Source organism: Strigops habroptila, chromosome Z (genome assembly GCF_004027225.2).
Source record: "Strigops habroptila isolate Jane chromosome Z, bStrHab1.2.pri, whole genome shotgun sequence".
NCBI lineage: Eukaryota > Metazoa > Chordata > Aves > Psittaciformes > Psittacidae > Strigops > Strigops habroptila.
The window spans coordinates 23,263,478-23,288,053 of record NC_044302.2 but is presented as its reverse complement, the minus strand read 5'-3'; the positions used below and the strand labels follow the sequence as shown (position 1 = coordinate 23,288,053).

The window sequence follows — 24,576 nt, the reverse complement described above, 5'->3', positions numbered from 1 at the left end:
GCTACAAGGCGCAGAAATACCATCAATGACTAATGAGTTGTGGGTTAAGGTGTACATACCTTGCTGTGAAGTCACTGTACTATTCTCGACCTGTGCTGCCTGCCATAAAATTTTAATGCTGCTTCTGACATATTTATGAAATACCTCACCTAGTCTTTGCAGGATGACAAAAAGATTTACAGCTGCAATTACTACAACCACATAGGTTTTAGCTATGCACTTTAAACTTTTGTACACAAAGGTATTTAATACAACAAAGGTAGGTGGTGCCACAGAGCAACCATATTGGAACTGCATTAGGAGAGATTTATCTCCCTGTACCAGGAGGACAACTGCCCAACTCATCTGTGTAGAAGATGGCACTGCAATTAATGATGATGAGGAATTCGCCCCTTCTCTCTCCCACCGGTCGTATACCAGCCACCAGCGCACAACCTGTTGGGACCCCAGGTGGGCCCAGCAGCACAAAGCTGCACCACTGGTGATACCAAGCCCCGTGAGCCACACTTGGTGCACAGAGCCTTAGCACCACTGCTGCCAGACATGGGGCTGGGGATGCAATGCCTCTCTGTGCTGGTTGCTGCAGCTGCTTGCCCCAGACGAGCTGACTGCTGTCACCATGCCCGGGCTGCAGGGCTGCCTGTGTCCTTCGCAAAGCCCCATTCCACCCCACTTCCAGGAAGGGCGAGGGGCACAGAGCAGACAAGGGGCACAGAGTGGGGCGAGGGGCTTGGAGTGCCCTCCATCCGCCCAGGGTGTTACTCACTCCCTACTCTTGTGCCCAGGCTCTCCTGCACAGATCTGCGCCTCTGCAATCCAACAGCATACAAGGGCAGGCACCATTTCACCACCTCTGCTCAGGACTGACCAGCTGGTAGAGCAGGTGGGATGAAAAGGAAAACTTCTGTCTTTCAGGAAGTATCAGGCTTTCTGGGTTTCATCCTAAATTAGTATAGAAAGTACCAACAATTATCTCATGGGATGAAATTCTCCAAACTATGTAATGGTGTTCTGGGTTCAGCTACAGCAGGCCTTTGGTTCAGATGAGAATATTCCACTCCATGCTTCATCCTGACTTTAGCCTTTTTTATAATTTCAGCCTTCATAATGATAATGTAGTAAGTAGTTACTTCCAGGAATTACACAAGTAATTTAGCTAGTAACAGAAGCACATATAATGTTACAAGTCATAATAATGTAGCAGCAGTGTGGAAATGGTGAAGTCTGGAAATTAAGCATTTTGGTAGCTTGATAAATGTATGCGGCTGCTGACATGGAAGCAGTCTTCAATTATCTGCAAACACAGGTGTTAATGGGGGCAGGAAAGTGCCTGCATGTTGAGGGAGCATCCTCCCACACCAGCATCTTCTCAGGACATCCCACCACTGTCCCTAGCCTCAGTGACAATGTCAGACCATGCCAGGGGCCAGCCATGGCTTAGCTGGGACCAGCCCAGCAACTCTGGCTGTGTCAGGCCACGTCCTGCCCTTTCTGCCAACGTGGCAGCATCTTTGATGGGCAGAAAAGTCTCTTGTCCTTATGCAAACCTCCTGCATGCATGAGCACTCCCAGCTGAAACACTCAAAACCTCAGCAACCTAGCCCTTCTGCCTGCTTCCTTCAGCTGGACTCCAGGCTTCAGCCATCCCAGGACTGGGGCGTTAGCACAACAGCAGGGTCTGCTTTCCCCCTCTGGTTCTTTCTGTCATCACAAGGAGGTTGTGCAAGCTCTGAAATACAGAGACATGGCCCCAGCAGGGATGTCAAGTTTTTCTTCCTGACACCAAACACAATGCAAATGAATGCCTGAGTGACAGAAGACAGATAATTTCTCACTTGATTTTCACAGCACCACTTTGGTTTTACACCACATCCACGTTACAGTCATCTTTTTAATGCAGAGAAAAAACATGTCAGCCTATCTCAGGTCAATCTCTGGGAGTGCAGCAGCTTGGTCCTCCAGCAGGACAAATGGTCTGCTGGCAAACATTCTGTAGCCAAAGCCATTTCCAAGTACTGTCTGCAGCTGTTGGCCTGATCCAGCTGAATCAGCCAAAAGTTGTGCTGAGGAAGAGAACACGTGGTGGGAAAGGGATGACGGATGGGACTTCTCCTCCTACACGTAGCAGGCTGGTGCTTGAAGACACCATGGCTGCCATGGCACATCCCATGGGGGACCTATGGCTCCCTGCATATCCCAGCAGCCCAGGGCACCCTCCACAGGACCAGAGTCCTCACTGAGGGCTGGCATTATGTTTCCTGACTTTAATAAACATGCAAGACTGATGACTAACCTGGGTTGAGATGGCTGCTTGTGCTGCAGGAGGGTGGTAGGAGGAAAAGAAGACGGGGCAGCATCATCACCCCATGCCCTCACCTCTCACCAACACAGCAAGCAGCCCTTCTTCCATCTGGGCACTGCTCATTCCCTGCAGTGGAGTCCATGCACACCTCTTCATGCAAGTAATATATCTGTGTACACTTGGAAGTTATTTATTCTATGACAAAGAGCCATGTTACAAAGCAACCTTTGCTGCTGCTGTCCGAGACTGACAGGATTCAGTGCATCTGCTGCTAAACGGACCTTGAGGTGGGACCAGAACGCTGCTAAGTCTTTTTGTGTAGGAATTAAGGGGGTTATATTTAAATTTTCTGGTTTACTCTGCAGTCAGTGCAGAGCTTGATCCCAAATCTACTGCAGCCACAGGTGACGGATGACTTAAAATCAAAGTGCCCTAGTGCTATATTTGATACCAGAAATAAGTGAATACATCCTTCTTTCTGGAAACTTCCTACTTCCCCATCCAGGCTGTCCCTCTTCTCCCAGCACAGCCAGACATCCCATGAGCAGGGCATGTGGGAGACATGGCCTCAGGCTCTTCCCACCTGCACATCCTATGCCTGGGTGCACATGCAGGTGTGAACCCCTGCATGTCCCAGCACAACACAAACCCTGCTCCCTACAGTTTGACAGCCTCCACATTAAAATATGTTCTCAGAGGAAAGTTCTGCCGTGGAAATAAAGCTGTCCTTGAAGCACCTTCCCTTGTTTTTACTAAGGCATGCCATTGCTTAAAATTTTTCATTTAATTTGGTTTACTTTTCATTCTGTTTCTTTTGCACTGATCATACTATATTGCATCATACTGCATTGCAATCTGTTGTAATCTTTTGGCGTTTGCATTTGTTTAGATAAAGTATCAATGTGTCCAGAAACTTCTGGAAAGAGAATACTTAATTCTCAAAATATTCAATTTCTATTTGTGCCATAAGCATCAGTTCTGAGCACTGGAGTTTACTTCAGGGCAGATGTTCTGTGTTCAAACAGACCTAACTGCAAGCAAACCCCCTACAACAATCATCACACGGAAATCAAGCCTACAGCCTTTGAAAGCAAGTCCAGCAAGTGGTAAAAAGGATTAATTTATAAATAATGTTCTGCAGGAGATTGGCTACACACACCCCCCCACCCCCCAAAATTCTACATGGGTCATCCTTTAAAAGCAAATGCTGGAAGCAGGAGACATCTAGTTCATTGAAGGACAACTTGGAAAGTGCTTCCTTACACCATGAAGCAGGGCAGATATTGGACCCCTCAGGCTGTCATCCAGAGCCAGACATATCTTTCAGCACACACAGAAACATGGGCTTGGGGCGGCGCACAAGAAGCTGCCTTTTCATGGGGTGCTCAGCACGGGCGGCAGATGGGGTAGCCAAGGTCTAATACCTGGGAGAAAAGAAACCGCATCCTCCACAGCACCTGCCACACAACAAAGCACTGGACAGATGGGTTGTAGAGTTCAGATGTGACAGGAATACGGACTCTGCTCTCCCCTCCCTGCTACCGACTGCTGCCTTCAGGGCAACACTGTGCACTCCTTGCATGGCGCAGAGCCGCAGGAACGCACCAGCCACATGACACTCCTGCCCATGGACACAGCAGGCCATGAAGTGCTTTTCACTCCTCTTACTGCAGGGATCTCAGCGCTTGCTCATAATGGAACACAGTTTGTCAGGAAACAGCCTGATGGATTCCGGTGGATGGGTCTGGCTCCCGCATGCACCCAGCACATAAGGTGCAGAACCACTCCAGTGCCTGAACCACTGCTGGCAGCTGTGACAGATGCTGGGCACGCTGCAGTGCTCAAACCTCTGGCAACTTGCTGTTCGTAACCACAACACTTTTGTAATCTCCGATTGTTTTAAACTCTGGGTACTGATATAACACAAGGAGACAGAAGCATAAAAAAGCTGAATGCTCAGAAATGATGATGCGTTTTCTGTGCTCTCACGTGGCTGTTGCTCTGCTCTGAGAAACCTCATCATGAGCAGTGGGGTTGGGTTCAGCCTTGTGAGCACGAGGCAGTCCAGGTCAGCTCCAGTCACGCTTTTCAGTCTTGGAGGCAATGCCTGTGCACGGCTCAGGATACTGGACACTTTAACTGGCTTTTTGGTGCTTTTCTTCACTAATCCAAACCACAATTTCCCAAAGTCAGAGCTAGTTTAGACTTTGTGGCTTTCTAATTATAGTTAGCTTTTTCTTATTGTGTTTCCACCAAGGGACAGTCGTCAATAATGACAAACACAGAGCAAACAAGAGAGGACCTGTGGACAGCAGAGGATGTAGCAACATACCTCACCTGTGGCTGGACACTGAGCTTTCACTGCCGGCACATCAGAGATGCACTGTCTGGGGAGCCACTGGTTCTGAGAGCTGGCAGACAACAACCCTTTAGCAAACTCTTTGTAAAGCTGTTCCTGTGTTCCCAGAGAGGGGGACAGCAGTGCACCATGCAGCCCCTGCATGCAGAGGGGATGTCCTTGATGCCCAGAGGAGACTCCAGAGCTGCCTCAGAGAAGGTGAACTGCGGAGGGCGAGCTCTGCCAACGATCCCCATGCCAGGTCCTACAGGGCTAATGCAATTAATGAGCAGAGGGCAAGCTTTTAACATGTCATCTACAAGTGCCTTATCTTTAAATTTCCAGGTATTTTAGGGCAGATACTCATGTTTGTTGTAGCTGCCAGCACAACAGGGCTTGCAGGGGACAGAAAAAGTTTTAGTAACATAAAAAAAAACCAACCAAAAAAACCCCAACAAACCAAAACACCAAAACCAAACCCCAAACCAGAAAAAGAAAGCTTTTTAAATTCTCACTGTTTCTTTTATAATCATCGACATTGCTTAAAGGAGGGCAGCACATCATAAAACTAAATGAACCATCAACAGGGAACAGCCACCATTTTCCTTGTGGGTACCTCTGCATGTGTTGCACAGGAGCTGGAAAGTCCCACGGTTCCCCCCCGGAGATGCAGGATGGAGATCCGTGCCATCAGCTCAGAGCCTCCAGCCTTGTCCTTACTGTCCATACAGGTGGCAAGGGGCCATGGTGCCACAGGCAGCATCCCTCTGATGTCAGCTGCACACTGCTTTGCCCAGCATAGCATCCTCCACATCATTGATGCTCCATGAGCTCCATAAGCACAGCCAAGCTGTACCAGGAGTCCTGGGCAGGGCTCCAGAAGAAATGACCACAGATTGTGGCTTCCATCCCTCAGCCCTAAAACCCCCCAAAAGTGACACTTTTTGCTGCAAACAATAGCTTAACTTGAAAATCAGCATCTGAACAGAGCCCTCCCCTATCCCATGGCCACTGCTCAGCTGCAGGAGCCCAGACGCCGGCACTGTCCTGGGGTGAGGAAGGGATGATTTTGGCATCAAGGTCTGGCTGGAAAGCACCCCCCGCCCCGCAGCCCCCTCAGTGTCGCCCGTGCCGCTGCCGGTTGACACGACGGATTGATTTGACTGAAGGTAGCCAAACTGTCACTCAGGTGGTGCCCCTTGGTACCTCTTCTGGCTGAAGCTACTTGAGAGTGGGCTTGCCTGAGCCGCTCCTGTCAGGGATTTCAAAGGGAACAAGCAGCTGAATGCGGATCTGACAGCTCAGCCGAATTACGGCTATTTGCATGCTAATTTCTACCGTGCTTAACTCACTGGCAGACCTAGAGCAGGAAGCAGCCTCTGCATGTTTGGAACAATGCTTGACTGATCTAGCTGCGTTAATGAGCAAATTATGGTAATTTTGTTATTACAAATGCATAGACATTTCCACAGAGTGGAAATGTTTTCTCTCCTCCTCCTCACTCCTAAATACAGACCCTTTTGTTTATACACACTTCGCCTAGCTTACTTGTGTTTAGATACGCACAGCATCTCACCTTGATAGGAGGAAGCAGAAATTACAGCCGGAGCAGAGGGAGCCCGCAGACCAGACAGGACTGGCTCTGCAGAGCATGGGACAGTTGGGACCGCATCCTCAGCTGGTGTGAAGCAGCGGAGAGCCTCGGTGGCCGGGGGTCACAACTAACTGACCCTAGTTGAGGATCAGGTCTGTAAGGGGAAGGTGGGTTTGGGAACAGCAGATCCAGAGGCTCTTGGCTTCCCAATATTTCACCTTCTTGAGCTCTCCAGTGTAATTTCTAAATCAATTTAATGAAATAATATCTGACAACATCATATTGAAAACAATACAAATTCTACCTATATTCTGTGCAATCGTGATAAATACATTTCTGAGAGATGAACGCCAAAACACTTCTCCAGGCTTCCAAGATGCTCACAGACCCTCATTCAAAGCATACACTAGCAGCAGTTAAACACATACCATTTTCTTAACTGCTTCTTTATTAATTAAGGGAACCATTTGCCAGTTTATTTGCAATCTGGTATTGCCCCAAGATATTTGCGATGGCACATCACTTGCTTCATCATATGTGATGAAACTTCTCCGGGATTTGTCTTCCCAGATTACATGAGGGTGGGGAGGCACCTTTCTGGAGCAGCACTAGACTTGGGAGAAAAACAGTAAATTCATTTAACCAGAGCACACCAACTGTCAACACTTCTGTCTTGTGGCAGCAGGTCTTCCAGCTGTGGAGGTGGAAGTCAAGGGTGCTCTTGTGTGCATCTGCGGGGGGTGAAGGTGTTTTGGGGCATGCCGGGTGATGGCTGGGATTGAGCTACATGGGCTGCAAAAAGTGGTGATGCTGGCACAAAAAAATTAAGTGCCCATAATCCACGCAGAGATAAACATCCCTGCTGTAATATCAGCGTGAAGCAGGTGGAGCAGATGGTAAATGGACTTATGAGTCACGTCCAGACTCCAAGGAGATAACTCTCACACTTTCCACTCCACCAAAGAAATGCTAAGGTTTATTCCGCATTTGCTCTCAGTCCTTCTAGCACGAGGGGCCTAATTCTCCTTTCAATCTCACTGGCCACAACAGCATCACTGTCCATGTAACCAAGCAGTTCCAGCTTTGTGCTGTATATCAGAGGAGAACCCAGTTCACGCTGTGTCACTGATGCCCTCTGTCATCCCACATACTGTAATTTGCTTTGTCTTCCCATTTTTAAGCGTTTTACCTCCCAGCTGCCTTGCTTTCAAATATTTACTGCTGCATGTCAGGACATTACAAAAGGCTATGTTGAAACTTTGGCAAAGGCAGAACCAGAAACTAATCACAAATGCATGAAAATAACTGTGAATTAAGTTTTCAGTGTGCTAGCGGGGACCAAACCCACCAATTGCTGCAGGCTTGATTCTGGAAGTCCGATATCCTAACTGCTGCCTCCCACCCACAAAGCTCACGTTCCAGCTCCCCTGCACCCCTTGCTGCAGGCTGGGCTCAAGCAGCTGAGTGACAGTGCTGTTCCTTGCAGGCTCAGGTGGGAGAAAGAGCCCCAACAGGGAGAGGTCACACAACCTCACTTCTTCTCCACACTAATACCTGCAAGCCACAAGAAAAAATGCATTTGAAAACCACGTTTTGTTTCCCAGCATCATCTCCTTCTGCTTCGCACATTAAAACTAGGATCTTCTCCTACCTAAGAGATTGATAATGGCACCATTGCTATTTTTTATGCTTTTCTTTTCAAAGCCCAGTTTTGAATGTCACTGTTTTCAGGTCCCTTTAGTCAGGTAATTGCACATGGACTTAATATAAAGGAAATTCATTTGTTCAGGGTCACTGCATGGTTTTTCATTAAAAACAAATTACTGGTCTTCAGAAAGGACATCTGGGTTTCGAGAGTCCCATTAATGACTATATTTTCAGCATCACTATTCCGGACAGTCTACCCTTTCCTGTCAGTCGGTGCTCAGGGCCCGGCAGGAGAGGAGGGGACAGGGTGAATGACAGTCCCAGGGATGGGAGGAGGGGGGGAGGGGACGTGTCCATGCCTGGAGATGGGGAGAGAGAAGACAGGGAAACAGAAACCAAGGGGCAGCAGGGGCTGCTGTCCCAACATTTCTAACACAAGAACTGGAATAAGTATTTCAGTGAACAATAACTGCTCTTTGAGGATGACCTTTCCCCAGCTCAGCCACGGCACCAGGAACCTGACAGCAAGGGCAAGCAGATGCTGAAGCTGGACACAGGCACGATTTGCCCAAGCCCCTGCCCAGTCCCTGCTGTCCTGGCAGTGGGAACTGCCATAATACCCTTGCCCTGGCGCCAGCCAGGACCCAATGGGCACAGCTCTAGGGGTGATGGTCCTCAGAGCAGGCACCCAAGCTGCAGTGCCGGCACTGCTCCTCCTGTCTTCCACTCTGTCCCCTTCCCAGTGGCCACTGTCCTCCACAGACATGTCTTGGGAGCAGTCCCACAGATAAAAGCAGTGATCCATGGAGAGAGACCTGACCCCGTGCTGGAAACAGGCTGGCAGTGTGTGGAGGAAGAGACAACCAAGAAAAGACTCCAGGCAAGCAGTGCTGGCTACCATCACCACGCCAGCCCCAGCTGGGAGTGCACCACTGCCCATGCAGGAGGAGGAGCAGTGCTGGAGAGGAAGTCCAGCCTCCCAGAGGCGAGGGAAATACAGTAACAGTCCATGACAAGCAGACCATTGCACTTAGAATCTGTGACCCCTTTCAAACACTTCACTTCAAAAAAAGTTCTGGGACACCCACACTGGTCACAGAGTAAAATCCCTGCCAACATTGCATTTCCCAGTGACATGCTCTCAACTAGCTGCTGCTATGCTCCTAAAGGCAAATCTGCAGATGTGAAGTAGTAAAGGGAGAAAAGACAGCAGAAGTTGCAAGCAGATGACAGCACCAGTTCCATCAGAAGAGCAAAACAGCCCAGGGACTGACCGCCTCTTCGGAAACAAGTAAGCAAAGCTGGGAGGTACTAGCCTGCAAGTACTGGATGGGATGGAGAAGATGCAGTTTGTTCTTGCCTGCTTTTCCCAGGAGACAAGGAGAAGGCTGCTGGGAAAATACTACTCCATGTTTCTGAAGCGACAGCATATTAGAGGCACAGTCACAGTGTGAACAAATAACACCAAATTATTGGAGCTAATTTCTGCAGATAGCATCTCATTAACCTGTGGGATCCTGTGCTCTGAGGTGGTACTGAGACCACGAATCTAGTAGAAATCAATAGATTAAACTTTTAAATAGATAAGGAGAACATACAGAGAGCTACACTAGGCAAAATAAACATTTACAAGGGATATAAACTCTCATGCTTCAAGGCATAAGCCACTAGATGATGAGGATTAAAGATAAGTGTCCACTTCGGTCAAGCTGCTCCAGGAGCTGCTGCATCCCTTGCCCCAGCAGCAGGCAGGTAAGGTCAGTCGGCAGGCGGTAGCTGTTCCAGGACCCCATGGCTTCCTATGACAGATGCCACATGATGCTGTCCATCTCCTGTCTGCTCCCAACATGTCCAGGAATATTTACCAGTAGTCACCTATTTTATGCCGGGTCCAGCCGCCTTCCCCCTTCCAGAGAGGAGGCGAGCTGGGCAGCTGGGCACGGAGCACAGGCAGATGGAGGATGCTGAGCTGGGAGCCTGCGCTGCAGGGCTGCAGTGACTGGAGTCAATAAGCTGTTAACAGGAGAACAGGTCCCTCTCTGATACAGTACCAGGCAGAAGCATACAAATTTCTGATTCTGCAGCATGTTTTCAGCAGTGCCATAATCAAAACATTGAGTCATAGGATGATGGGGCATTTCAGGATGGAAGGGACTTTGGGAGGTCTCTAGACCCTGCTCACAGCGGAACCAGCAATGAGGCCAGACCAGGATGCTCAGGGCTTCAGCCGGCCTGGCCTTGAAAAACCTTCAAGGATGGAGACTGTACACTCTCTCTGAGCAACCTCTTCTACCGCTAGACCCTCTTGATGGAGGAATAGTTGGAAGCTTTTCCTCACACCCAATTTGCATCTTGCTTGTTTCAACTTAATGTCTATTGTGTCTTTGTGCTAGGGGGCCCAAACCAGCACTATTCCCACTGTGAGTCCAAGCCTGCCAGTGAGGGGGGTAGTCCCTGCCCTCCAGCTCCTCACTACGATGCTGCTGGTTGTCTTCATCACCAGGGCACACTGCTCAGCTCCCGATCTGACCACTTGCCCAGAGTCTCTCTGACAGCCAGTTCTGTTGCAAAGTCCTCCCTTCCCTGGTGCAGGATTTTATCTTTGCCTTGGTTGAATTTCATGCTCCTTCCAGCCTGCCTAGGTACCTCCATGTGAAGCATTCTTCAGTTTGGCATCATCTGAAAACCTGACACGGTGTGCTCCTTCCTTGCTGTGGATGAAGATGCTGACCAGGGCAGACCCCTGGCCATACCCTGCAGCACAGTGGCCTTGTGGCATTAACCACCATCTTTAAGTGTGACCATCCAGCCAGCTTTTTTCCCATCTGCCTGCCCATGTTGTCCACACTGCAGCACTTCACTGTACCCTGTGCTGCCAGAGCACTGTGGTCTGCTGGATCTGCACCGCCTCTCTGGTCACCTCTGGGGTGACAGCCACCAAAAGGCAGGAGAAGCATGCTGGGCCAGTGATGTGCAGAGGCACTACATTTTTGGGAGCCTCAAGTGATGCAGCTCTCAGACCATAAAGCTCTGAGCTGAAATTGAAGCCATGTGTTTGCTTGTTTGCTTCCTTTAGAAAAATTTATTCTCTGGGCCAGCATAAACATTCACAAGCCACATAAAAAAGGAAATTCCCTCTTGATAACACAAGTCTCTGTTTTCGTAGGGAAGGAAGGGAGGAGATCTGAGCGCATGGACCAGGTGTTTGTGCCAGACATGGAGATGCAGTGGTGTCAGGTTTCTGTGTGTGTCCTTGTCTCTGAAAGAGACAGGGAAAGACCCAGGCATGTTGGGGGAAGAAGCCTCTCCTGTTCAGATGAACAGTGGGGAAGCCGGGGGAGAAATAAGCACAGAGCAAGAAGCTTAATCCACGTAGCTCCCGCTTCCATCTTGGAAATGCCAGAGAGCTGGACGGTCTCTCCAGCCCCACAGGCATGCCACAGACCCCAGCAGATGCAGGACAAACACCAGCAGTGTGTTGACGGACAGGTTTACTCAGAGCAGCACAAGCGATGGCAGCAGCAACAAGCATGCAACAAAACACCGCCTATGTCTTATCATGTATACATTTCTCCAACATCTCTAAGCACTTAAAGCACACAATTACCTAATTAAGAGCAGAAATACATGGCTAACAATTAAAAATCTTATCAAGGAAGCACATTTCTAGCAGAGGCTCCGAAAACTACAACAAGGCAGTGGCAGGTCGTGAAATGAATCCCTGAGACCTGGTACACCAAACATGCACCCTTGCTCAGGCATGGAGATTTGTCCATTCTGGAACAAATGGGGATGTGCCTACAGCACCAGACAGGATCCATCATCTGCTTCATGGTCAACACCCTGAGGGCTGTGGTGCTTTCCCTAGCAAGGCTCTGAAACTGGTCCTGCAAAGGACAGGAGCCAAAGAAGGATTGAGAAGGTATTTTGGATGCTAGTTGCAAATTCTCACTTACATGGGAAGGAGAACCTACAGGAATTGCAGCTGACCTTCACACTAGCTGGAGCAGAAGGTTGTTATTAAAGGAACCAGAGAGAGGGACAGTGCAGTTATTCAATATAATGGGTCACACAAGCCTATGTGTAGTTAAAAATAAAATCTATTACCAGGGAAAATCATCTCAGACGACTCTTTATCACCAAACCCTCACTGCACCTCCTCCAGCTGAGCACTACCAAGCCCCATATCCTGCAGTTTTGCCATCCCTGGCAGCTGCTCCTGAAGAGCTGGTAGCTCCCAGAAAATTACGCAAGACTAGGGCTTACAGCTGGGTTTTCAGTGAAAGGTGCTCTGAAAGAAGGCTATAGATTCCCACAACGTTTCTGAATGCCTCTAAATCTCCACCAGGCTTTCAGATGCTCACTCTCAGCAGGAGGATGCTCCTGGAGCAAGGGGGAACTCAGGGCATCGCTGAAGAACCAGTCCAGGAGAGACTGGATGGCAGAAAAAGGGGACCAGCAGGGCAGGATGTGTGCTCCTCCAACATGGGCACAACCAATTGAGCTTGCGGTTGTGCTGAAGAGTTAATGCAAGTTCTTATCTTCACGTGACTTGAACAGCCAGCTGTGCCATTGCAGTCAGGCAGGCCTGGCTGAGGACAGAAGAAACATACCTATACAGTGTCTGTGTGCCTGTGTCCATGAGAAATGGCATGAAACAAGGACCAAACCTCACCCTCTTTTCAAACAAGGCTTGCTTTCAGGTGTTCCCTTTTTATTCTTACTTCTCACGAACTGCATCTGACACGTCCTCAGCAGCTCTTTCTGAGGTTACTTCATGTGTAAAAATTGGTTTCTAAACAACCTATGATCTAACTTCCGTAGACAATTTCTAACTCTAATACACACATAAAGGGCTGATATTTTTTCTTAACTCCTTGGTCATCTGGTAGAACCCAATTTGCAGAACATAACCAAAGCTGGTAACAAAGACTAACCCTGAAAGGACCTGGACATCAAATCAGTCACCAATTCCCACTTTCCTATTTCAGGGATGTTTTAATAAATCACCACTTCCCGGAACCATGTTACTTCCCAGAACAAGTAACAATCTGACCCTAAGCTGGCTCAAATGACCTGAAGGGCTTGGAAAGCACCATGGGAAAGAGAAAGAATCCCCAAGTTATCACCACTTTTCAAATCATATGATCCTTAGGGGCCAAATTAATGACTTTTAACATATGTATTTGGGCTTTCCCTCATAGCCAGCAGTGTCAGTCACAGCCAGATCAAAAGTGGCAGAGCTTGGGCAGAAATCCCAGCAGTTCTTTCAAGGTGAAATAAATGTGCTCATTTCCAGCAGTATCTGACAGGCTCCAGCACTGGGGCAGGAGCAAGCCCTGTGCTTCCACCACTGGGCTCTGCCAGCACCCTGATGTCCTACCCTTTGTTGTGCACCAATCCGCACCCAACAGCGGCCGACAGCTGCACCCGTGATGTTATGTGCCTGCAGACCCTGCTCGGCCCACCCCTCCGCTCCTGCTGGCCACATGGGCAAGTGCTGGCCACTAGCTGGCTCATACCACACATCCTTTCTCACTGCACAGCTCTAAAGGGGAAGGAAATTACAGACATACAGTGTCCCGAGGACAAGTGAGCATCCCCTGGGAGGCAGCCAGATGGGTCCAGATCTGCACAGAGAAATGTGGAGGTCAGGACATGTCCGGCTCCGAAGGACCAGGGACCCCAGCAGCAGGACAGCACGGAGGGACACGGCGTGTTCAGAGGAAACAGGTGGGTTACAGCAAAACCTGGGTCAAATGGTAAGCGCCTGGCATGGTCCAAAATGGAGCGATTCCCAGGCTCCGCAGAAGGGAGGCTGTGGGTTCTTTCAGCCAGTGCAAATGATTTGCTTGGGCAGTCCACCGGCTGAATCACCTCCTGCACTGGGGAGCCTGGTCTTCACTCACATCTGCTTCACACCTTGCCTTCCCCTCCAGCCCTGTGGCTTCTGTCTTATGCTCGCCTCAGAGCATAGCATCCACAGAGTGCCATGCTCTCCTCCTGAAATGCTGTCTTTTTCCTTCCCTTTTAGTTTCTACCCTCCCATCCCCCTCAACTTTGAACACTCACCAGGCACCATTCCTGTCAGTGCTGGAGCAGAGTAGCTGCCCTGTCCGGCAGGAGGGACATGTGGAGGGTATCCTGGGAGCGTTGTGCTTGCCAGCTCGCGACCTGAGGAATCAAACCAACAAATCACCATGTGAGCATCGCGATGAGCGGACATGGTTTAACATCTCCCCAAATGGCCAGAACGCAGCCACGCATTTGTCAACACCGCTCAGCCAAGGACCAGTGTGGGATTTCCAGCCTGGCAGGGAAGGCAGGCACAGTTTTGCTTTCTCTATAAGCTGCCACAAAGCTCCGATGAAGTGAGAGATGGGAAGGGGAAGAGCAGAGCCCTGCAGGGAAAGGAATGTGCCTGCCCGAACTCTGGCTGCTGACCCCTATTCCCAAGTTCCTCTAAAGCTCAGATTTGTAAAGTCAGAAACAACAAAATGTGAAAGAACACTGATCTTAATGCCACTTTCCCAGAAAACTCTCCAGAAAATCACAGTGCATGGGCTGAATGTTTGCAGACACCTAAATACAATGCAGGACATTGTTTTTATTTCTTATTAAAGCCAGTTTGAAAAATAAAACCAAACCCACAACAAACCAACAACCAAGAAAACAAAAAACCACCACCACAAAAAAAAAAACCAAAACCAAAACACACAAAACCCCCCAAAAACCAAAACCCAAACACAAGACATTGAGACATGAAGACAGCTTAAAATATAGTTTGCTGTGGTGCCAGAAGAAGGGTGAGATTCACAGACACAGCCTGATGTAGTGCTCTTTACTTAGACTGCAGAAACACGTCTTTATTCACATATCCACAGGTCTTCAATGGAAATGGAACCCCACAGAAAGCAGGCAGTGAGGTGTCCCTTATCTCCCTCCTCCCCTGGACCCAGGAGTCAGGGTCCCCTTCCTGCACCCCACTCCAGGCACAGCTCCCACATGTTGCTGTCCGCGGAATGTAAACGGCAGGTGCATCACAAAGTGCTGCAGAAGTGACATCCCAACCCTGCAAAGACCCTGCACCCATATGAGAATCCAAGAATAGCTGGCATTCCCACAGGCTGCAGCTGCCACAGCAGGATTTCAGGCCACTCCTGTGGCCACGGGTGGTCTGCCTGGAGACCAAAGGGATGCTCCTGAAATCCCACCAGGGAGGACGATCATGGGGAGTCCACTCATGGTCTGCCGGACTCCCACTGCATCCTTGAATAATTTATCCAAGGATAAATTGCTTTCACAGAGCACTCAGATGCTGTCAGCATCTACCCTGGGATGCCACAGCCGGGTCTGCAGCTGGACGAAGATGCCCCTATCCCCTCCCGGTAGCATTCATACACGCTGCTCAAGACACCGCTCTGCTATGGTGATGTGCCCAATCCACCACCCCAGCTCGGGGCAGCACTGCCAGTGCCCAGGCCATCCTGCCAAGTGGCAGGGAGACCAGGAGGAGACCGCCTGGGCCCTAGCAAGTTCCAAGACACTGTTGGCTCAAACCAGCTTATTAGCTGGGAAAAAATCACTATGAGCGCAGGCTCCTTCATCAAAACATGGCATGTTATATCAACAAGAAAAGTTAGGTGACTTACCCAATTTTAGTGCCACTAACAAGAAAAAATGCATGGATTCTCATGTTCAAATAGTTTTGTGTAGGAACTTGATTTTATGACAGGGGTTGGGGTTTTTTTTCAAGTCTCTAGAGCTTGGTGAGGTTGAAACTGAGTATTTTCCTACAAGGCAAAACCATTTTTTTACTTCTTTGGTTGGCGAAGTTTCCTTTCCAACTGATCTAAAAATAAAAATTTAAAAATATTTCTTTTTTTCCTTATCTTCAAAGAAATGAGACCTCATCTGATGAGACGAGAAACGGGAACGCAGTTATTGCAAATTGCAGCTCACCACCCCCAGGTCATGGCCATGAAGGCTGCTTCCCCCCACCACTCCGTCAGACAAAGGGGTCCATGTCACAATGCTCTGTCAGCACCTGGCACGCAGGCATTGCTGCAGCGATCTCTCAGCACATGCCCCACTTTCCTCGGTGCTTTGGATCCACAAATCGGGATGCGTGCCATTCCTCCCAGGCTCTTCCTACAGAATATTTATGGTGCACCCACATCCTGAAAGAATTTAAGGTTCCAAATAATTGATTAATTTGCTCTCCAATTCTAGGGGGAACCCAGATCCCTTACGGAAGGGCATCATGAATTCTAATTATTCAATGCAGGCAGAAAATGGCTCTTTTAGATTAAAATGTTCTCCCCTTGTCACTGCTCTGCTTCCTTCTCTCCCGCACAAAATTAAACTCTGATTACATCATCTCTACAGCCTGGAGAGGGCAAAAGTATCTGCGGTCTACTTAAATTTGATTGCAGAAACAAAGTTCCCCACAGCGCTGGCAGGGAGCACTGGCCCTTGACTATGGGCTGTCCCTTATGCAGAAGAGCATCTCTCAGCCTGTGCTCCGCGCTGACATTCCGAAGCCCTCCACAGACCAAGGAATAGACACAGCCACTCTTCCCTTCCTTGGCGATGCATTGTCACAGTATTTTTCACTTTCTGCAAAAGCCACTTTCTCCAGAAGTCACACCCAACACAGTCAGGATCAAAGGCACTGAGCAATGTAGCCACCACTGGAGACACAAAGAGAAGTAGCAACTCAGCTTCTCCATACATCAGACAGTACCACTGATGATCTGTTCTGGGGGTCTGGTCTCGTTTCCATCACATCTCATTTCCAAATTAAACCTCCTGGTATCTGCTGAAAAATCTTTACAGCAGGGTCACTGCAGCCAGGCCTCGGGCAGAGTCTGTGGGGCAACCAAGACAAGGCTGGCAAGAAGTGACCAAGGGCTCAAAGAGAGGATAAGATGCAGGCTCCACCCCGAAGTGTTCCCACCCTACTCACGTAGGCAAAGCAACCAAGAGGAAATGAACATCTATCTACGTTTTAGCACTGGGCCATGGAGACTGAGGTCCTTCAAGACACATACCTCTAAATGTCTTTGGGGTGGCTTCTTTAAGGTTGTTTTAGATGCCTAAAGTTGGAGATGGGACACAAGAGGCTGCAGGCAGAGCCACCTCCCTCCTTGCCTCACTGGGCTGGCGTCACACAGGACAGAGCAGCTCAGATGCAGCTCCAGCCCACGGAGAAGCTGAATTGAAGCAGAACTGAGAAGGATTTTCTGCCAACAACTTGTGCCAACACTACGAGGCCACTGCCTAAAGCTTCAGATACCCAAACACCTTGCTGAGTCTTGCCTGTACAGGACTACCTGCACTCCACAACCCTTGCCACAGCATCACATGGATACAGATAAATAACCCCTCTCTGAAAATCCAAGATGCAGAGCAGAAGAGACTTGAGGTCAAGATGACTGGAGAAGACTCCATCCTGGAGATGAACTCCATCCAGACAAACTCCTTTCCCTCTCCATGTCTCAGCCTTTCTATTTCTTCAATAAAGAAAAAAGTTTACCACTGAGCTGCTGCTTGTCTGAGGGATTGAAAGTGCTGCAGCATGGTAAGCAACACAGTATTTCAAACACACCCAGGTGCGCTGCAAGTACAGACTTGCCAAACAGACCCTTGGGCAAGCATGTAGCAGCAACTGGTTATCAGCATTGCCTTGTAATGGTGTGTAGCAGCACAGGAGGGGATCGCATGGGCATAGGCATGGGCACAGGCATGGGCATTGGCACCGCCACTCTCAGGGAGCTGCTGGGATCAGGCACTCCTCTGGGACCTCTCAGTGCAGGACCAGCATAGCAGAGCATGCAGGTGTGCCCGAGCATAGAGGAGTTGCCTGCAAATAGGCCACAGGCTGAGGGAACACATCTACCTGAAAACACCTAGTACCATGCCAGCTAGACCCTTCTGGAGAGGGGCTGAGGACCACGTTGTTGGACAGCAAAAGCACCCCACGGGATGGGGAGCAGCAGCACTCTGGCTGGCTTCGGGAGGAGCAGAACAAATGCCTCTGTTACAGATGCTCCTGTACACACACAACTGTCACGAACTTGCTAAGGGGATGAAAAGTTGCGTATCTTTTCCAGTCTTAGGCATACTCCTGCCAGAATTCATCCCACATTACTCCAAAACCCAGAACATGACGATGCCGAATAATAACAGCATCAACTGGCACTGTGGGACCAGAGGGTACAGACACATGTCAAAGTGCTTGGCTCTGCACACAGAAGATACGCAATAAATGTCCATCCCTCCATTCACCAGAAGCTGGCAGCGCTCTTGCACTGAGAGCAAATTATAATTTCTCAAGAAAAGTGCAAATAAGTAATTTTCTTCCATAAAAGACATTATTTTGCAACCAGCTGCAGGAGAGGTTAGTAACACCCCGCTGAGCAGACGTGGCAAGTAGCTCTCAGGCACAAGCAAATGTCTCCACTGCAGGACAAGCTGCCCGAGGCTGGCTGGGGCAAAGCACCAGCAAGCAGCAGCAAAGGACTCTCCTGTCTCCAAATCATGGTGAAAAATACCTGAGGGAGTAGTTCAGAAGCATTCCTCAGTTCATTCAATTCACCCACCTTTGGGGAAAAAAAATCGAAAGGCAGCAAAGAGCGTTTCCAAGTGTGTCTTTGTATACTACTGTTCGTAAACGTGAATCCAATTAACTTCAAATGTAACTATTAATGAAATCACCTCATTTTGCTATCAGCTCAGCTTTCATCCATGGCAGTAATTAACCACTGGGGGTTGTCACTCCCAGACATATGACACAAGGACTTCCCCAAGCTCAGGTGCTTCAAACCCTTGCAGAATTCATTACCCGGACAGTGTGAAAACCCTTCACTTTCAATACCACAGGGCACCAACATGTTTTTTTCACTTTATCTAATAGATTGCCAGTAACAGTATGAAAGAAATGAACCCACTGGACAGGTAATTAATTACTGCAAAGGATACATTAGAAAATGCAGGGGTTCGGGTGGTAGGGCGGGGTCTTACACAGCCCCTTTTGCCACTGCCTCAGAAACATCCCCTGCAATAGCAAGGCTAGTTATTTCCCTCTCTGAGACACACCGTGGGCCGCACCAAGGGAAACCGAGCCTTCCCCTGCCGCTCCATGCTTACAGCAGATGTGAAATCAGCTAGGAGCATGGTCAATGATTAGGCGGTGCACTGGGTTAATGGGGTAATCCCACCTCTCCAGAGACAAAGGTTCAAAGCCAACAGGTCGGCAGCATTGGGAAAGCCAGCCTGGCAGTTCCAGTGAATCCCCAAGTGTGCTCACTCTCATCGCAAGGTGCTGGCCCATCTGAAACAGCCAGCCAAGGTCATGCCTAGGACCAGGGCACTCCAGCACAGACCAGCATGTCCCCAGGGTCCACCTCACATGCCCTCACCCTTCCCAACGCAGCCTCCCCACCTCTAGACTTGCCCACCTGCTCAGAGCACAGCCACCCCGGCTCCATGCAGAGGCTGCTGCCTCACCTGACCCTTCCTGTCTTGCCAGAAAACAGTTTTTAGAAATACAGGTTTATGCTAAGTGAAGTAGAGATGAAGAGATGCCACCACACTGTGACCTGACCCTCGCCTGGCAGCCTCTGCACACAAGAAATCCCAACACTTGGCTTCATGCAGGGATGCTGCGTAACAAATGACAGCAGCGCACCAGCAGAACAGGCAAATCCCTTCCAAACAGAGTTGGATGGATCGGGCTTGGCTTCGTGCTGTGCTCTCTCCAAAACGACCTCGTGAGATCCCACAGCACGAGGGGAGAAGGACAGTGCCTGCCCCTGAGATCCGGTTCCTGGCCCTGGCAGACGGCACCACCTTCATCAAGTGATCACAAACACTGGTAGCACAGGAAGGGACCTGCACTGGTACTGTTCTGCCACCAGGACCACTACGACCATCCCGCTGCTTCCAGGAGTCAGCACACATTGCTCTATCAATGGGCTTTGGCAGCCTCACTGCCACACCAGGCATTGGCCACCCCAGAACTGAGAGAGTGACTTACAGCCAGGGATGCACTAGTTTTACACTGGAGAGAACAAAACAAAGTAATGGCAGAGATGGTGTTTTGGGAACCACTTGATCTCTGGGAAGCAAACCCACATTTCCAGCCTATTTCAGTTAAACCTGTTACCAGAACAAACTTTTCTTCTGAAAACCCAGCTCCCACTTAGAAAAGCTCTTCCCTTACCCAATAAAGATTTTGATAATGTTAACCCTGTTGTTTAAATCATTATCCTAAATAAAATGTTTTGGCCAAATGTGCAACCCCATTAGCAGGAAAAGGACCTGACAAGTACTATTACCTGGGTCCTGCTGCCCCTGCAGCCTGGGGACTCCCATGTTGCACTCACTATCTGCCTGGGGCATTGACACAGGGCAGCAGAGCACCCCAAACCAGAGACGAGCATCTCTTACAAAGACGAGCTGGTTTTATTGTGCACAAAACACTGCTCCATGCTCAGCACAACAGCAGCGTGATGTCTCCATCGTTCCTGCCTCAGGTCCAGAGCTGCCGCACACATGCCCCAGTGTTTGATCCTGTCCGAACATGGCTCAGACTTTGCATCCCACTGATGCTCACGGAATTGCATCTCGCCCCATTATGCCAGGAAAGGAGATGCCACCAGCACAGGACCCCAAGATACCAAAATGCTGCTTTAATGAATAACTTCCCTCCTGTGCTCATCTAGCTCTATTTGTGGACATCAAACCTAGTGCGGCATGCTTACTGCAATGAGCTACCTCTCCTGCACCTAATTAGGGGCAGATAAAACAGTGGTAACACACAGATCACCTGTAATGATTTTGCTGACTCGATTATTCTTCTGACAATTAGCTCTGGCTGCCAAAGCCTCACAGGAATGTCAAAGTCTACTTCCTACAAAGCAGGTAATGTCACAGGTGTGACCATGAAATCAATAATGAGGCATAGTTCTTGCAGAGGGCATCCAGGTCAGATGGAACAGCCCTTAAATTAAACATTGATAAGCAGAACACAATTATCCATCATGTTTAAGTGCCTGCATGAAATTAGCAGCTAGGGAATGGGAGCAGTGGGGGAAAGATTAGTGGAGGAGGTATTGAAATGCAGTGTCCACCGTGACTGGGGTTGCAAGGGCTTGTGACAGTGGCACTGTAATCTGCTATCAAAGCCATAAAATTCAGATTAAGCACACTGCACTGAAACAGAGGTTGCACATGTGGGTCTTTTTCCTCATCTGCAAGGCAGCAGCAGATGTCTGAAGGAGTCCAGAGCTTCCCTTCATAGCAGGTGTCTCTGCTGCTCTTCCTATCGACACAACTACACTTATAAAGAAGAGGCAGGACAGGGAAAATTAAGGAAAAATGCTTCTTTCTGGTAGAGCAACAAAGCAGTGGAGATGTACAGATGAATACTCCAGTCTGTTTTCTCTACAATTTCTAAACACCAGTCCTGGAGCTGCAGCGTGCTTTGCCCTCACCCTCATCTCTTCTAGACAATCTCTTTCGGCTGCTGCTGCATAGAACTCCTTTCCCTTCTTCCTTGCAGCCATGGAGCTCTTGCACCCTATGAACAACCCAACAGTCCAGCTTTCCATGTACATTAAAATGTATTTTATGTTGCTAGCGTGAGAAGTCTGCAGACTTGAGCTGAGCTGCACTGTCACCAACCTTGATCTTCAAAGTCTACGTGGGTCCCTTTCCCCTCCTGTAACACATGCAAAGTTAGAATTCCCCAGCTTGACCCCTCATTTAACATACACGCACACAAAGTATTGGAGGGGATGTCTGTATGGAGACTAGGAAAAGATATCCTAGGTGGACAACGACTCTGCAAGAACCTACCCCTACCTTAATTCTTGTGTGGCCAACAATTAGCCACGTGCTACAATGCATTAGCATATTTTAACTTCTCCCTCTCTCCCAGTAAATGAAACCTTTATGCCTTGCAAGCTTTCTCTTTGTCCAGTGCTGGGTGAGAGAGCCCACCCAGGACCCCGCTTAGTGCAGCAGTCAGCTGCTGTGTCGGTCCCATGCCTGCCATGGCACCCTCAACCTGAAGATCATGGCTTGGCAACCTAAGGAAGCCATGCACTTGCCTAGGGCTGCTGAGCCTCCTTTTTCTGCACTGACTCGGTATCAGAGCACGCTTTTCTCATGCACCGCCATACTTGAGCAAATGCTGGGTGCGTTGGTGCTGGCAGTAGGGCAACCCTGGCTGTGAACAGGGTTTCCCAGAACCTGCCTGTTGTTCCCCTCCTTTGGGAATGACTGTGCTTGTCAGTGACAAAAAGGTGTTCACAGGTTTAAGCATGCAGGACCTCTGCCCAGGGGAGCACTCGTGTGGGGCTTGCAGGCTGTGCAAGGCAGACTGCAGCCTCCCACAGAGGACCCTCTCTTGTGGGGAGCTGCTCTGGCTGCAGCAGCATGCGTCTATGCAGCTCCTCTGCTGTTCTCCAGGGACGTTTAGGAGCGGAATGACCTCACAGAAGGAACTAAATGGGTGTGTTGTTGAAATGTCTCCAGACCACTGTGTATCCTCCCACAAGGTTTCATCCTTCTCGTGCTCAGCTCGATCCACCCTCCATTCCCTTTGGTGCTCCCTTGATAGATGAAGTGCCAGTGATAGATGCTTGTCCTCTCTGGAGCTGGTGGTGTAGTGCTGTTTTTATTTGGACCACTTTTTTTATGTGCACACATGCTGCTGCGGCCCCCAAGGGCTCTAACCAGTGCCTCCAGCTCTCTTGATTCAATGACGGAAACGTTGGCTCGTTAAATAAAATTAGGGGAAGCGAAAAGAAGAGGAAAGCAAAGCAAGCATGGCCAGGCAGACAAGCTCAGGACTGGCGCGTGCTGGGCAGGCACTGGGACATCTTCCAGCAAACAGGGAGGAGGACAAGGCAGACCATGGCTGTCAGGTTTGCCTCTATGCTGAAGCTGGTCAAGACCTTTTTTAATGAGACCTTTTCTAACGAGGCCTTTTCATTAAGAGACAGAAATGCCCCCAAAAAACTTGAATTGTGGAAACCTGGAGTTTACGCAAGCAGAGAGGCTGTTCATTTAACTCCGAAAGATTGTGGGAAAAGCTTTAAAGATGTGAGAATATTTGATTTTCGTTTCAAAAATATAATAATAAAATAATTTAAAACACACTCCCCAACAACATAATTTTCAAGTTTGGAATGACTTTGCTATGTAAAATGTAAGCTACTGAGGACACATAAAAAAAGTGGTCCAAATAAAAACAAGAGGTGCACACTACTATGGGCTGGTTTTACCTTGTTTACTACTTTAAGTTGTTAAACTTCCCTCAAATCTGGGGTTTTTTAAAATAGGAAATAGACCTGAAAAAAGCCAAAATCTTAAATATTTTCACAGGGCAGGAAAACACATTTCTCTAAGTCCTATTTCAGAGCACAGCTCAGCATACGCTGGCAGCTGAGGGTCTGCAGGGCTCTGCCACAGCGAAGGGATGTTGGACCCTGCATGTGCTCAGGCCAAGATGGGGACCCCAGAAACAGCTCCTGGGGTACAGCCTGAGCTCAGCTAAGCCCTCACTGGCTCCTGGTCCACCTCTCAGTCCCTCCATCAGTGCGGAGGAGAAGCATCTCCCCAGACACCACATTTCAGGAGACTCTGCTGAAAACATCCTGAAACAGGCACATCTCCCTGTTTGCATTTCCACAGCTCATAATGCAGGATGGGAAGAGGCAACGTTGTAATCTGCATGTGTGACTTGATGAAGCAGTGGGAGGGAAGCTAAGCTGTCTTCCACGGGCTCTGGAAGGAAAACTGCAGCCTGGACACACAGACGCACAAAGGTGTACATGGGACAGAGACATATACATGCTCCTCCTCCGCCTCTGGTCATACCACTGGTGTCAATTATACCAATCTGCAGTTTTCACTGTTTCGAAAGGGATTTGCTTCATATCAAGTGCTCTGCTCTGCAATCTGCGTTAGTTTGGAAATGACATCAAGTGTTGCCTTCAAAGGCAAAAAACCCCCATGTGTCTACTTATCTGAGAGACCAGTTAGCCTCCCCCTGTCAAGTAGACATGTTAAAAGGGGAGAAAAAACAAATACCACATAAAAATAATGAGAAGATCTTAGCCTAGAAAATATTAATTTTTTGTACAAGTGCAGTTCATTGCGCAGTACATTTTACAAGCAGCAATGACATAAAACTTTAAAATAGAAATAATAAGACCAAGTTCAAATAGTTCAGAACTTAAACAAATGCAAAAGAAACCAAAACAAAAATTAAAATCCCCAAACAAAATACCTCTTCCTGATAAAATGCAGAAAGGGTAATTCTGGCTGGTTTGCTGCTGCTGCGTAACATGCTTCTGCATTTCATATCCCCTTGCATCTCAGGTCTGAACAGCCCTTACACACCTCACAACCACTGCCAAATTAAAGAAGATTTTTTTCATCCCATTATTTCTAAAATGTATTCCAGCGAGCACACTACAAGCAATGAATGAAAGAACTGGGAGAATTAAACCACGCAAAGAAACAGCTTTCTGACGAATAAAGCTATGGAAATTTTAGGCTCCATTTACTTCTCAATCTAATTTTGCCCTCCAACGCACATTATGTCTGAAATGGGATCTCATGTGGTTTGATCAGTGCTCTTAGCACATGCAGAAGCAACATATTCCCTTTATTGTTGTT

At 48.7% G+C, this 24,576-nt stretch overlaps 1 protein-coding gene across 3 annotated transcripts in view; it reads right to left on the bottom strand.

Moving 5' to 3' along the window:
* The window catches only part of PAX5 (paired box 5), a 137,323-nt gene that overhangs the window by 21,887 nt on the left and 90,860 nt on the right, over positions 1-24,576 (bottom strand). For 2 of the 3 annotated variants that reach the window (XM_030512665.1, XM_030512666.1), the window contains one exon: positions 13,954-14,055. The exons of the other annotated variant lie outside the window; for it this stretch is intronic. In XM_030512665.1, the coding sequence (XP_030368525.1) occupies positions 13,954-14,055 (102 nt within the window). The remainder of the gene's footprint in view (positions 1-13,953; positions 14,056-24,576) is intronic. 3 annotated transcript variants of the gene reach the window in all.